This window comes from Protopterus annectens, chromosome 2.part1 (genome assembly GCF_019279795.1).
Source record: "Protopterus annectens isolate FY-2018-M chromosome 2.part1, PAN1.0, whole genome shotgun sequence".
Taxonomy (NCBI): domain Eukaryota; kingdom Metazoa; phylum Chordata; order Ceratodontiformes; family Protopteridae; genus Protopterus; species Protopterus annectens.
In genome coordinates this window covers 1,735,094,025-1,735,109,687 of record NC_056729.1, presented here as the reverse complement: position 1 = coordinate 1,735,109,687, position 15,663 = coordinate 1,735,094,025, and the positions used below count along the sequence as shown (strand labels likewise).

Below are 15,663 nucleotides of genomic sequence, written 5' to 3'. Positions count from 1 at the left end.
CTCTGTCACACCAACCACCTGCATGTCCTCTCTCACCACATCCATAAACCTTATCTTAGGCCTTCCTCTTTTCCTGTTTCCTGGCAGCTTCATCCTTAGCATCTTTTTCTCAATATACTCTGCCTCCCTCCACAGCACATGTCCAAACCAATGTAATCTTGCCTCTCGGGATTTGTCTCCAAACCTTCCAACCTGGGCTGACCCTCTAATATACTTATTCCTAATCCTGTCTATCCTCGTCACACCCAGTGCAAATCTTAACATCTTCAACTCTGTCACATCCAGGTCTGACTCCTGCCTTTTTGTCAGTGCCACTGTCTCCAACACATATAACATAGCTGGTCTCACTACCCTCTTGTAGACCTTCCCTTTCAGTCTTACTGGTACTTGTCTGTCACAAATCACTCCTTACACTCTTTTCCACCTGGTCCATCCTGCCTGTACTCTCTTCTTCACCTCTCTTCCACACTCACCATTACTCTGAACTGTTGACCCCAAGTACTTAAACTCATCCTCCTTCACCACCTCTACTCCCTGCATCTTCACCATTCCACTATCCTCCCTGTCATTCACACACATATATTCTGTCTTAGTCCTGCTGACCTTCACCGTCTGCGGTGGGAGTGACAGATGCGTTTAAGCTGGAGGTGGAATTACATCAAGGATCAACTCTGAGCCCTTTCTTATTTGCAATGGTGATGGACAGGTTGACAGACGAGATCAGACAGGAGTCCCCGTGGACTATGATGTTTGCAGATGACATTGTGATCTGTAGTGAGAGTAGGGAACAGGTGGAGGAGACCCTGGAGAGGTGGATATATGCTCTAGAGAGAAGAGGAATGAAGGTCAGCAGGACTAAGACAGAATATATGTGTGTGAATGAGAGGAAGGATAGAGTAATGGTGAGGATGCAGGGAGTAGAGGTGGTGAAGGCGAATGAGTTTAAGTACTTGGGATCAACAGTTCAGAGTAACGGTGAGTGTGGAAGAGAGGTGAAGAAGAGAGTACAGGCAGGATGGAGTGGGTGGAGAAGAGTATCAGGAGTAATTTGTGACAGATGAGTACCAGTAAGAGCGAAAGGGAAGGTCTACAAGAGGGAAGTGAGACCAGCTATGTTATACGGGTTGAAGACAGTGGCATTGACAAAAAGGCAGGAGTCAGAGCTTGACGTGGCAGAGTTGAAGATGTTAAGATTTGCACTGGGTGTGATGAGGATGGACAGGATTAGGAATAAGTATATTAGAAGGTCAGCCCAGGTTGGAAGGTTTGGAGACAAAGCTAGAGAGGCAAGATTACGTTGGTTTGGACATGTGCTGAGGTGGGATGCAGAGTATACTGGGAAAAAGATGCTAAGGATGAAGCTGCCAAGAAAAGAGGAAGGCCTAAGATAAGGTTTATGGATGTGGTGAGAGAGGATATGCAGGTGGTTGGTGTGACAGAGCAAGATGCAGAGGACAGGAGGAAATGGAAACAGTTGATATGCTGTGGCGACCCCTAACGGGAGCAGCCGAAAGAAGAAGAAGAAGATACACACACACACACACACACACACACACACACACACACACACACACACACACACACACACACACGCAAACACACACACACACACATATAAATATATATATATATATATATATATATATATATATCTAGATGTAGATATATAGATACATACATACATATATATATATATATATATATATATATATATATACACACACACACACACACATATATATATATATATATATATACATATACATATATATATATATATGGGTCTACTTTTTCTTATCGAAAGGTCATTCTTTCTAAAAGAAAAAGTACGAGCCCAATTAAGTGAAAGTGCACTTAAACGAAAGTGCACTTTTGAGACTACCAGTTCAACAAACCGGTAATATTAAAAAAAAAAAAAAAAACACTGCAGCACCTCTTCTTGCGGCAGTGTGGATAAGGGAATATCCCTGTTTCCCCACTGTAGTGCAATCTTGGAGTTAGTATATATAATGTTGCAGGGTTGTAGGGTGTGCAGATGGGCTTGCCCCCCTGCATAAATGACTTTTAAGTGTTTTTTTTTTAATATTACCGGTTCGTTGAACCGGTAGTCGCGAAAGTGGACTTTCATTTCACTTTCGCTTAATTGGGCTCGTAATTTTTCTTTTGACCCATATATACAGTATATATATATATTAATTTCATAACACTGAAAACTCAAAACACTGAAACTTCAAAATCTTGAAAAGTCAAAACACTGAAACTCAAAACACTAAAAACACATATCATATATATACTGAGTTTAAACAGCAGAAATCATAACACTTTCCACCAAGTGTAAGCAGGGATGATAAGCAGGTCAATTTGGTGGAAAGTGCTATGATTTATGTTGTTTAAAGTCAGTATATGTATGATATGCGTTTTCAGTGTTTTGAGATTCAGTGTTTTGAGTTTTCAGTGTTTTGAAGTGTCAGTGTTTTGTTCTTCTATATTACGAAGTTTTCTCATTTTCAGTGTTTTGAGTTTTCAGTGTTATGAAGTGAATCCATATATATATATATATAGATCCCTAAGAGTTGATCGAGTTTTCAGAAACTCAAAATTCATATGGTTGAGACCATATGATAAAGTTTTTGAAAACTCAGAACTTCTCGGTGGAGATTGTGATACAGTGAGGGTTAGGAAATGTACCCTCTTCTTCCCTGTTGTGTGATCTCAGAGTTGGTGTATATAATTTGCTGGGGGTGTGCGGAGTGCAGGGGGGCTTGCCCCCGAGTAGATTTTTGTCTTTTTTTTTTTAATGTCTGAGTTTTCAGAAACTTGATCAGCTGACATAAATCCCTATATGTATACACACAAACATATATATATATATATATATGTATATATATATATATATAAATATATATATATATATATATATATATATATATATATATATATATATATGTATATATATTCGACCGAAACTGTAGTCTAAAATGGAAAAAGCTTTAATGAAAGTCCATGGAAAAACCATAAACCAAAGTCGAGTAACAATGAATATTTTAGTAAAACTGTAGCAAAACAAGCAGACAAACAATGAACAGCACTTAGTTTCCTTAGTTTCCTTGGATATTATTGATATGTTCATTGCTTGTCTGCTTGTTTTGCTACAGTTTTACTAAAATATTCATTGTTAGTCGACTTTTGTTTATGGTCTTTCCATGGACTTTCATTAAAGCTTTTTCTGTTTTGAACTACAGTTTCAGTCAAATTTACTAGTTTGTTGGTGACCAGTTTTATTGGAGTATATATATATATATATATATATATATATATATATATATATATATATATATATATAAAAGTATCTATAGGAAGAGAGAGAGATACAGAGATACAGATATTTACTTACAAACAGATATCTGTATAGACAGAGAGAGAGAGAGAGAGAGATATCATTTTATATATATATATATATATATATATATATATGTGTGTGTGTGTGTGTGTGTGTGTGTGTGTATAGAAAGAGTGAGATACAGAGATACAGATGTCTATGTACACACAGATATCTGTATATAGATCTCTCTCTCTCTCTCTCTATATATATATATATATATATACACACACACACACACACACACACACACACACACACACACACACACACACACACACACACACACACACACACACATCTCTCTATATATTTATTATATATCTATATCTATATATAGTACAGGGGTTTCTAGAAAAAAAAACAGAAGATCGTTTTGCAGCAGCCATAGTGGTAGCATATCATGGTTCAGGGAGGTACAGGATCCCTGAATTTTATTTGCAATGTTTTATTTCTCATTAATTTAGTTTTTCCTTATACGCCATTACTTAAAAGTTCATTGTTTAGGGAATTTGACATTTTATATCTGATTTTTTGGTATCCCTTCTACTGCTTTTCTTTCCTTCTTTAAATACCCAATAAAGTGAAGCAAATTTTGGATTCAAGATGTGTTGGTATTGAACTAAGCATTTTCTGATATTTTTTTAGAAAAGTTTACAGTAACATTTTATTTTATTCCATTCTTTATTTCATGTAGTTAACACTGTAACAACATTTATAATAAATAAAATACTTTATAACATTGGCCGTTCTGTGAATTACTTTTTACATCATGAGTACTTACCCAGTCTGTATTTATTCACAGCTTCTGGAAAAAGTAAAGCATATTCACTTTCAGCTTCATGGAACTACAGTATATTTTGATGAGCATGGTGATTCACCTACTGGTTATGACATAGTGATGTGGAACTGGACAAACAAGAAGGTTTCCTTTGATACAATTGGGATATACACACCAAACCCTGGAAGGATAAACTTAGATGTCAGTGTAATAAAGTGGCACACAGCACACAACAAAGTAAGACATCTGAACTGGTGTACATATTGCTAAGTAACACACACAGCATGTTTCAAATATAAATATATAATATCAGTTCGGTAATTTAGTAAAACAGGTTCCTGCTTCTGCTAATTCACACTTATTATTTCTGTCAGTGTATTATTTTATTAAACATTGTGTTCATTATGGACAAATAATGAGAAGCACTTCATTGCAAGAACAATTCACACCTCAGAATCATATCAGACAAGTCATTCTTTCCCATCATGCCTGTCTCTGTATCTTCAACATTCCACAGATGTAAGTTAAATTTGCCCAGCAAAACTACATAGTCAGTAGACCATACCCTAGCACATACCACACCGGTGGGCAGGAATACAGGATCAGTAAGTTGTACCTTATCACACACCACAACCAATGGCAGGACTACAGAGTTAGTAGGTGGTATGCTATCATATACCACACCCATGAACAAGGCTACAGAGTCAGTAGGCAGTACCTTATCACACACCAAACCTATGTGCAGGACTAGAGAATCAGGAAGGGGCATCCTACCACACATTGTACTCAGTAAGTGACACCCTATCAAGCACCATATCCACAATCTCATAAATGGTCAAACACACAAATAGCTGTTAGGTACATTATGATATGTACAAACAACATAGATTGTCTTCTTTCTGGAATTAATAGTCACATTGAAGTGAATCGCACATCTAATAGCATAGATTCCAGTGACACAATATGCTGCCATGGGCTTATAAGACTCCCCCACGCAAACACACATAGAGCTTCTACTCTCAAGTGTTGGACACAGACAATCCTCTGCACAACAAGTAATTCCTCATAAGCATAGCTATTTCTAAAGGATACATGAACTAGATGTAGTTGGTACTTTTCATAGTCCACCTCTGAAGAGCAAGTGAATTCAGTTTGTGTTGCCAGGGAATAGTCCTCTGTAATCATTCCTGCTCCAGCTTGCCACTTGACTAACATTGCCCCCCATCTTCACTTTGTAGGCGGTGAGCCCACATGGCAGCCCACACAGCTTTTTGAGGCAAGTTTTGCCAGCTATGTGGGCTATCCAGCCCGCAGATTTTCATTACTACACGTCCCTGAGTCCTGGCTGCAGAGTAAATCCCATTATTCCTGTTCAAATCAAGGTTCTCTGAGTCTTTAAATGAACCATTATAGGAGTTTATTTTATACTGCTGTTTGTTTGGCTACTATTAACGGGGTAGTGCAAAATCAGAAGCTTCAGCATGGATATAGAATTATTCAGACATTTCTAATCAAGCTTGTGCATAAAGAAAATCACAAGATTCAGCATGGATATAGAATTATTCAGACATTTCTAATCGAGCTTGTGCATAAAGAAAATCACAAGATTCAGCATGGATATAGAATTATTCAGACATTTCTAATCAAGCTTGTGCATAAAGAAAATCACAAGATTCAGCATGGATATAGAATTATTCAGACATTTCTAACCGAGCTTGTGCATAAAGAAAATCACAAGATTCAGCATGGATATAGAATTATTCAGACATTTCTAATCGAGCTTGTGCATAAAGAAAATCACAAGATTCAGCATGGATATAGAATTATTCAGACATTTCTAATCGAGCTTGTGCATAAAGAAAATCACAAGATTCAGCATGGATATAGAATTATTCAGACATTTCTAATCGAGCTTGTGCATAAAGAAAATCACAAGATTCAGCATGGATATAGAATTATTCAGACATTTCTAATCAAGCTTGTGCATAAAGAAAATCACAAGATTCAGCATGGATATAGAATTATTCAGACATTTCTAATCGAGCTTGTGCATAAAGAAAATCACAAGATTCAGCATGGATATAGAATTATTCAGACATTTCTAATCGAGCTTGTGCATAAAGAAAATCACAAGATTCAGCATGGATATAGAATTATTCAGACATTTCTAATCGAGCTTGTGCATAAAGAAAATCACAAGATTCAGCATGGATATAGAATTATTCAGACATTTCTAATCAAGCTTGTGCATAAAGAAAATCACAAGATTCAGCATGGATATAGAATTATTCAGACATTATTTCTAATCAAGCTTGTGCATAAAGAAAATTTGTGTTCTGCAAAACTATTTCACTCTTCATGCTACAATTGCTTAATGTAACTTCTTCTTTCGGCTTTTCCCGGTTAGGGGTCACCACAGTGGATCATCTGTCTGCTCATGATTGGCAGTGGAGTTTTACGGTGTCGTGTTGCCAGCCTGGCACCCAACCTTCCACAGAAGACACACACAAACACACACACACTCACACCTAGGGTCAATTTAGCGTGTTCAATCCACCTACTGTATGTCTTTGGGATGTGGGAGGAAACCGGAGCACCCGGCGGAAACCCACGTGACTACATAGGAAATTGCAGTTATTTTTTTATGAAATCTGTAGTGTAAAACATTGTAGGGAACAAATAGTTTGCCATGTTATTCTTACCGTTCATTGTATGAATACTAAACATCAGAACATAAAAGGTAATTGTCATGTGACAAGAACCTTCTGGAGGTGTGATAGTAATTTAAATGATGAGAGAAAATATTATTACATAATATAATTACCAGTTAAAACGTAAGACTTATAATCAGAAAGAATATTCTAGAATGAACCACATAAGCTTAGAAACTACTGAATTTTGTACTTTATTTAAGTTAGCCTTTCCCATCTGCCATTTTAGATTTGCATATTATGTAATCTCAGTAAGCTGCTAATTCCTATTCTGAATAAAGTACATTACCACAACATAATGCATGTTTCAAGGACTTTGAAACAGAATGTGTTTGGATCTTTACATCTGGCAAAGGCAGACATATCTAGCATACTGTCTTCTCTGGCTGCAGATGTATGACACGACATGCCAGATGGAGAAGGGAAGTTGTGGTAACAAGGAGATAAAAAGCATCCATTATAAAGCATTCATCACCAGTCAATTGAACTGGTACTTTAAAAGTGGGGTGAGCAGAAAAAAGTCAAAGAAAGATTGCTGGAGCACAGAACGTTCACTCACGATTGTGTGTGTATGTGCCTTGTTGGAGGAACTTTGGCATTTCATCTTCCTTTCTAAGTGCACAAATGTTGGGCACACTATTTTTCTAATCGCATGCTCACAATAAATTTTGTTGCAGAAGTTAACTGAAAACATTTTAAAAGGGAGAATCTCTTAAGCTTGAAACTATTACATTAACGCTTTTTGGGCTTGAAGGGCTTTAATGACTAGTGAAGTAATCTCTCGTATGTGCATGGTAGAAGTTTTTCACAGACAAAAATGCACAAATAGACTGATGAATGTACAATTCTCAGGATTCTTAAAGCATTTTCTACTGTCATACAGACAGGGTTTTGTCAGGCAAATGCTGTTTGCCTTAAATTGCTGTATATCATGGCAATGAACATTTCAAATCTAATCTTTTTACATTGCAACCAGCTTGCATATTTCAAAAGTCTTAAAGCAGCAAGCACATGCAAATGTGTAATGCAACATTTGCTGCTCATAGTTGGGCTGTGTGTCATAAATTAACTTTAAATCACTGTACAGTATCTAACAATGTTTTCAGAAGAGTTTGCCAAAATCCAGACATTATGTTGTCTGCATCATCAAGATGAGATCAATTCTCAGGAAAAGTCTGTCATAAAAACTGTTTTACCTTCAGATGGTGCAGATCTATCTGCAAGAGATATGTTTTGTTAAAGTAATAAGCACATAATGCCAATGCAGGAAATGAGTGCCACTATGCTTTCAGTCTGTGTCAGTCAGAATCTGCACACTTCTGATCTTCCAAAGATATTACTGATTGTTTGCTCAGCCAGTTGAGAGAGAAAATCATTTGTGATGTGTGTGTTTGCATGGGCAGAAATGTATGTGTATGTTCTTATTATTTCATTTTGTAAAATGTAAATACGACAAATTAACAAAGGTTTCATCCCAGAGGCTTTCATGCATGAGTATTTATTTTAGTATAGTGCATTCCAAATGTATTGCTATACTGGCTACTTCCCTGTATATATACTGGTTACTTCCCTGTATATATACTGGTTACTTCCCTGTATATATACTGGTTATTTACCCTCAGGAGCTAAAGGATGCCTCCATTATCCATCTATACAAGAGAAAGGGAAAACGGCAGTCTTATGATAACCACAGAGGAATCTCTCTCCTGGTCGTTGCTGGCAAAATCCTTGCCGGAGTCCTCCTCAACTGCCTCATTCAACACATGGAAGATGGACACCTGCCAGAGAGTTAGTGCAGCTTTAGAGAGGCTGAGGGACACTAGACATGATATTTGCAGCATGTCAAGTTCAGGAGAAGTGCCAAGAACAAAACAAGGACTTTTACACAATGTTCGTGGACCTGACCAAAGCCTTTGACACCGTCGGTCGTGAAGAGCTATGGCAAATCATGGAGAAGTTTGGCTACCCAGGCAAATTCATCACTATGGTTTACCAGTTCCATGATGGCATGCTTGCTCAAGTACTGGACAAGGGAGACTCCTCTGATGCCTTCCCAGTCACCAACATAGTCAAGCAAGGCATTGTATTGGTACCCATGCTGTTCAGCATGATATTCTCGGCCATGCTGGCAGATGGCTTCTGCAATGATGAAGAAACTAGCATCAAGATCAGATACAGGACTGATGGCAGGCTCTTCAACCTGCGGAGGCTACAGGCCAAGACTAAGCTTGAAAAGGAGTTTGTGCACAATTTCATGTTTGCAGATGACTGCTCACACAGTGCTGACACAGAGGCCCAGATGCAGCAGAGTATGAATTGCTTTTCCACTGCCTGCAGAAACTTTGGCCTCACAATTAATACCAAGAAGACTGAGGTTTTGCATCACCCTGCACAGCAGAATACATATGCAGAATCAACTATCACCGCTGAAGGTGAGATACTGAAAGTCATTGACAAGTTTATATACCTCGACAGCATACTCTCCAGATTTGTGAACATTGATGGTGAGGTAGACACACGCATCGCCAAGACAAGCTCCACATTTGGACGGCTTCAGGAGCCAGTTTGGGAGAGGAGATGCATTAAGCTGTGCACAAAGCTGAAGGTGCACAAGGCAGTCATACCGCCACACTACTGAATGTCTGTGAGACATGGACTGCATATGAGCATCATGCCAAAAAGCATACCGCCCACACTACTGAATGTCTGTGAGACATGGACTGAGCATCATGCCAAAAAGCATACCGCCCACACTACTGAATGTCTGTGAGACATGGACTGCATATGAGCATCATGCCAAAAAGCATACCGCCCACACTACTGAATGTCTGTGAGACATGGACTGCATATGAGCATCATGCCAAAAAGCATACCGCCCACACTACTGAATGTCTGTGAGACATGGACTGCGTATGAGCATCATGCCAAAAAGCATACCGCCCACACTACTGAATGTCTGTGAGACATGGACTGCGTATGAGCATCATGCCAAAAAGCTGAATCGCTTCCATATGAACTGCTTAAGAAGGCTGCTGAAAATTACCTGGCGGGACAAAGTTCCAGACACAGTTGTCCTCTCTCAAGCTGGACGTCTAAGTATCTACACCCTGCTGAGGACAGCCCAAGTCAGGTGGAGGCAACCTTGTATGTATGGCAGACACACACCTCCCCAAGAGACTGTTTTATGGTGACCTTGCAGGAGGAAAATGCACACAAGGTGGGCAGAAAAAGCACTTCAAGGACACACTGAAAGTCTCTTAAGAGCTTTGGCATTGACCTGGATTCCTGGGACACCCTAGTGAAAGACTACATCAGCAAATGTGCTACCTCCTATGAGCAGAGCAGGACTGTAGAGGCATAGAGGAAGTGTGAGCTGCATAAATCTGCAGCCAACTCTTTGCCAACCAACCCAAATGACCACTTGTGCCCGATGTGCAGCAGAGCTTTCCAAGCTCACATCGAACTGATCGGCCACAGCTGTACACATCGTACTCAGTCAACCTCCTTGATGTGATGTCCTTGGTCATCGTCAACAATGACTGATCAACAACAACAACTTGCCAGATGAGTTTCAATTATAACCTGATGGTTTAATAATTTCCAGCAATGCTTCTCATAACAGAGAAAAAAAACTTGTGTATTTAACCAGTGGTTTTCATGAGTACAAATCCAGGATTCTATATATTTTGCAATTTAAAATGAAAACTTATTTTACTCGCAATAAGTGTAAATTGTTCTTTTACGAATGCCAAGTTTGATTTCTCAGAGACCAACATGCCTACTATGCTGACTTTGAAACTTTCATGCATTGTGTTTGATTTTCTTTAATGAAAAAAGAGCAATGGGTGGAAATAACCACTGCTCAGATTTATAGGGTCATAGGTACTTTCCAGGTTCTTGATCAGTGGGAATCTTCAGCAGCCCAGTCATTCACTCCTGCTGAATTTCTAGCCCTATCAATTACTACCAAGGCCTTGTATAACCCCAGGTGAGGTAATCCTTTAGTATGATATGAGAACCCTTTGTATGGTTAGCATAATAGTTAAGGTGTTTACCTTACAAACACAAGGTGCAGTGTTTGATTCTCACAGGGCATAACTGGATAGGCTTAAAATAGCCCACAAGGGTAGTTAGCCTAGTACTAACCTATGAGCTTAGTAAGTATAACTAGCAATAACCCTTGAACATGTATTTGCAGATTCCTCCTGTCCATAAGGAACAGGGGTGCCAAATGACAGGCAAACTTATTGTTTCCCATCTAAGCATACAGGTGGCACTTGAATAAAATACAAGTTATACTTTGCATCACATAGAGAGGAATTCACTTACAGAGAAGTGGTATTCTCTGTGAGATATGTTAGGCAGAGATCTCACCTGTGGGGCTTGTACACAGTGAAAAGAGGGAGAGGGCTTTGAGGTAGTCAGAACAGCTTTTGTAATTTACTCTTATGATTTTCTTGTTGAGAGAATGTTGTTGCTGCTCAAGTTGAATCAAGTGCTTGGTCAGGTAAATGCTGAATGGGACATTATATTCAATGACTGGTCTAATGAGGGGAGTATACAGTGGAATACATACATTAGTTCTAGTCTTTCTACCCATGTGGGCCATTTTAAGCCTAGCCAAGTATCCCATGTGAGAATCAAACCCTGCACCTTGTGTCTGCAAGGCAAACACCTTAACCATTAGGCCACCCTCCAATACTTCCTTAGATTTGGATGCCATACCCTTGCTAATAAGCTGTTCTATAAAGAAGGACATCTTGGCAACATTTGATACATTGCGGTCAAATGGCAGCGCATTATTTATATATGTTTCCAGGTCCGTCGCCCGTCGGTAATGGGTCAATGCTCAGGGGAGTATTGTTGATGCAGTAGTTGCAGGGAACATCATGATTGATGAAGGATATGATTATGCACTTTTTAGCATTTAGTTTTGGGCAGTGGTTTTGACATAAGCTGTTTGCTTGTGACAGGCCTTCCTGAAGGATCTTGGTGTCTGCTGGAGAGTTTAGGGTGCAGCAGAGTTTATGTTCATAAGCAAACTTTGTCAGCCATATGTTCAAATCATTTACCTTGACCTCTGAGAAGTAGATGACAAAAAAGGAGTGGCCCAAGTGTGGGGCCCTGGGGTAGTCTGCTAGTGCCATGCTTCTTGGTAGAGAGGTAGATCTACCCAGTCAAATTGTTTGGGTTCTAGTTGTGAACCAGTTTGCTAGCCAATACTGTACATAGGGATTTATATTTAGCTGGATGAGTTTATTAACTATGCCTGAATGGGGGTTGGTGTTGAATGCTTTTGTAATGTCTAGATTTGCAATGTGAATACTTCCCTCATCCATTGCTTCAGCAACCTTCTCTAAGAAGTAAACCAGGTTGAGTATGTAGGATTTGCCTTTGACAAAACTGAACTGGATTGCGTCAATAATTTGCAAGTTGCCAATGCCTTCATTTATTAATTCCACAATGATCCTTTCCATAGTGTTAAAGATGAGGATGATCAGGCTTATAGGTCTATAGTTGCCCACCCAGATCAGTTTACACCTTTTCTTTGCAAAAGGGTAGAACTGTTGCAGTCCTCCATTCATTTGATACAAACTCTGGAGGCTAATATTGAAAAACCTCTGTAGGGGCTAACAGGTCATGTTTCAGGCTACCCAAAAGGCATCCTGATATGTTATCTAACCACACAGAAGCAGAGTTCTTCACCTTGGATAGTACCTAGAGGATTGTTCTCATGAGATCTGAAGGGGAAGTGTGGATATTAAAAAAGGTGAGAGCAAGAGAGGCATGGATTTAGACTGGCTATGCCTTTAGGCTTATAGTACATGATAATATTTACTATTAGCTAAGTGCAATTTTGAACATATTTCTGAGGTTTCCCATATTGGTAAAACTGCTTTGTGATTTTCTTTTGCCTGGATGGCTGTTTTTACCCTATATCTAGCTTTAGTTGATTTAATAGAAAGTTCTCTATTAGCCTTTGTAAGAGCATTTTTTGGCATTTGCATTGCTGCATTTATTTGTACATACAATGAACTTTTTCTTTTGTTGTAAAGGCTGTTTCCATTATAGTAGTGTCAATGACATAACAGATAGCATGTCTTTGGTGCAGAAGACTGTGGGTACTATTCCCACATTGGGTAGATTAATTGCTGACACTGCAGTGTCAGATGAGACATTAAACTGTTGTCCCATCTACTTGAGTTGGTAGTAGCTCAGGTGGATATAAAAAAAAATCTCATGGCACCTATCAAAAAAGTAGGGTAAGATCCCCAGAGCTCTGGCCAAATTACCCCTAGTAGTAAAAATATCATCTCAAGTCTCCCCTCATAAGAGGCCAAGCTTAGTGGGACTAACCAAGTTAACAAAGGCTAAAAAATAACAAATAACAACCTGCCATGATGATTTTCTTCCTAAATTTGATGCTGTATTTATTTTAGAGGGGTACAGATGTTTCTATGCAGTTATTTACATATTAGTAGAAATTGAAGGTGAAGGATTCTGCATTTGTAGCATGGTCCTCAAGGCTGAAAGGAACATTACATTTTGTCAAGTCATCATTCAGCTTTAATAGATTTGCTTTGTCATAATCCCTGACAAGTTATTGCAGGATGCTTCTGGCTTCAATCATATGGTGAATATGACTGATTTATTAGGGAGGCTGTTACAACTGGAGGGGGACAGAGCTGTTTCATATTGGTAAGGAACAAGTCCAAGATTATTTTGATCCTCATTCAGGAAAGGACTGTTTGGTCCTGTGAGTTTGGTTTTATATAGTCCTGAACCCTCTGGACATACATATTTTGGGATGTACAAATTTCCCAGTTAATGGAATGGTAGTTGAAGTTCCCTAAGACAATAGCATTTGGCTGAATGCTAAGGGCTTTTATATTAGATAATAGATAGGAGTTATGGGCCAATGGGGTCACAGAGTGTGTCCTACAGCTGGCTACAATGGTAAATTGGCATTTAGGTTCATAGGTTCATAGGTTCATACTAGGCTATCTGCCCGAGGGCATTTACAAGCCTAGCCCATAGTTTTGTGGCTTACGCCACCCCTTTAGTATGGGGAACTATACCCATTATTTTGCTGTGCCTCTGTCGAGCAGTGACACTGAGGTAATCCCTGGGGTATATCTGCGATCTCCCATCCATTGGTCAAGATTTCTCTTGAACAAGGCCAGCGAGGTGCTCTGCCTCACATATACCGGGATTTTGTTCCACAGCATAGGGAGTCTTTGGGTGATGAATCTATCCCTCCAGCATGTCCTATTAATAGCTGTGTCGAGGTTTAAGTCTCCGCCCTTGTGGCTCTGATGGATCTAGATTTTTTGAGGTGAAGCATATTCATCAAATCTGGGTTTGACATGGCCTTGTATGTTAGGCAAAGGTCACCTCTGAGCAAGCGGTAGCGTGTTTACTGAATAGAGCTGGAGTTCTTTCAGTCGGGCAGCATAGGACAGATTTTTGAGACCCTTTATCCTTTTGGTGAGGAACTTTTGTGGCCTCTCCAGCTGCTGCAAGTGTCGGGTCAGATACATAGCGAATGGGGCATTGTACTCAATCATTGGTCTGATGAGTGATGAGTAAAGGGAGACCATGACCTCCCTTGATCTAGATGAGAATGCCTTCATGATAAGGTGGGCAATGTAAAGGTCTTCCTAACTACTTTAGCTACATGGGTGTCGAATGACAGACTACTATCAACCTGGGTCCCCAGGTCCCTGATAACTTCTTCTGTGCTCAGTGGATTGCCACCTATTTGGTAGCTAGGGGTAACCTTGTTTTTCCCGAAGGGTATGACTATGCATTTTTGGCATTTAACTTTAGGCCATGGCTCTGGCACCAGTTATCCGTTTCTGTGAGACCCTTCTGAAGGATATCTGTGTCAGATGTGTTTTCTACTATGGCCCAGTTTGCAGTCATCTGCAAACTTTGTCAGCCATAACCCTCCTGTGTTTGCTTGTACTTGGAAAAGTAGATGCCAAACAAGAGTGGGCCCAGGACTGAGCCCTGTGGGACACCACTTGTGACAGGCTTTGAGTCTGACATGGTGCCAGCAACTCTGACCCTGTGGGTTCTGTCACTCAGCCAGTTTGCAACCCATCTTGTGATGTATGGGTTAACATTTAAGCTGATGAGTTTTCAATGATACCCGAGTGGGGTATTGTATCAAGGCCTTCGCCAGATCGAGGTAGGCTGTATGGACTGCCTTTCCCTCATCAATGGCTTTGGTGACTGTTTGAAAAAGTCAACCAAGTTTAAAAGGCATGATCTGCCTTTGACAAAGCCAAACTGGGTTGGATCCAAAGTCTGCAAATTCCCTATGTCTTTATTTATGAGGTCCATTATGATCCTCTCCATGGCTTTGCAGATAAGGCTTGTCAAGCTAATGGGCGGTAATTTCCAGGGTCGGTGGAGGCACCGCCTTTGTGAAGTGGGACCACAGTTGCAGTGCGCCACTCCTGGGTACGTATCCAGAGGTAAGACTTTGATTAAACAGCTGTCCTAGCTGTGGGTTTAATTCCTCATTGAGTTTGTGGAGCACACAGCCGGGGACACCATCTGGTCCCATGGATGCTGTGTTTTTGCTTTGGAGAGCAGTTCTCACTTGGGCGTTGGAAATTTTTGGGGGCTGCAATCGTTTGGTATAGATATCTCTCCTTTGGGGAGGGGAGAAGTTTGCACTGAACCTGTCAGCCAGTATGTTGGCAATGTCTGTAGGATCAGTAATCTTCACATCATTTTGAACTAGTTCTGAGCATATCTGGGAGTTTCCTCCCAGGTTTCTA

General features: G+C 39.8%; 1 protein-coding gene across 1 annotated transcript in view; it reads left to right on the top strand.

The window, feature by feature from the left end:
• LOC122795019 (taste receptor type 1 member 1-like) overlaps nt 1–15,663 on the top strand; it is a 195,184-nt gene that overhangs the window by 111,358 nt on the left and 68,163 nt on the right. The window contains 1 exon segment of the mRNA XM_044063602.1: nt 4,185–4,397. Coding sequence (XP_043919537.1) covers nt 4,185–4,397 — 213 coding nt within the window.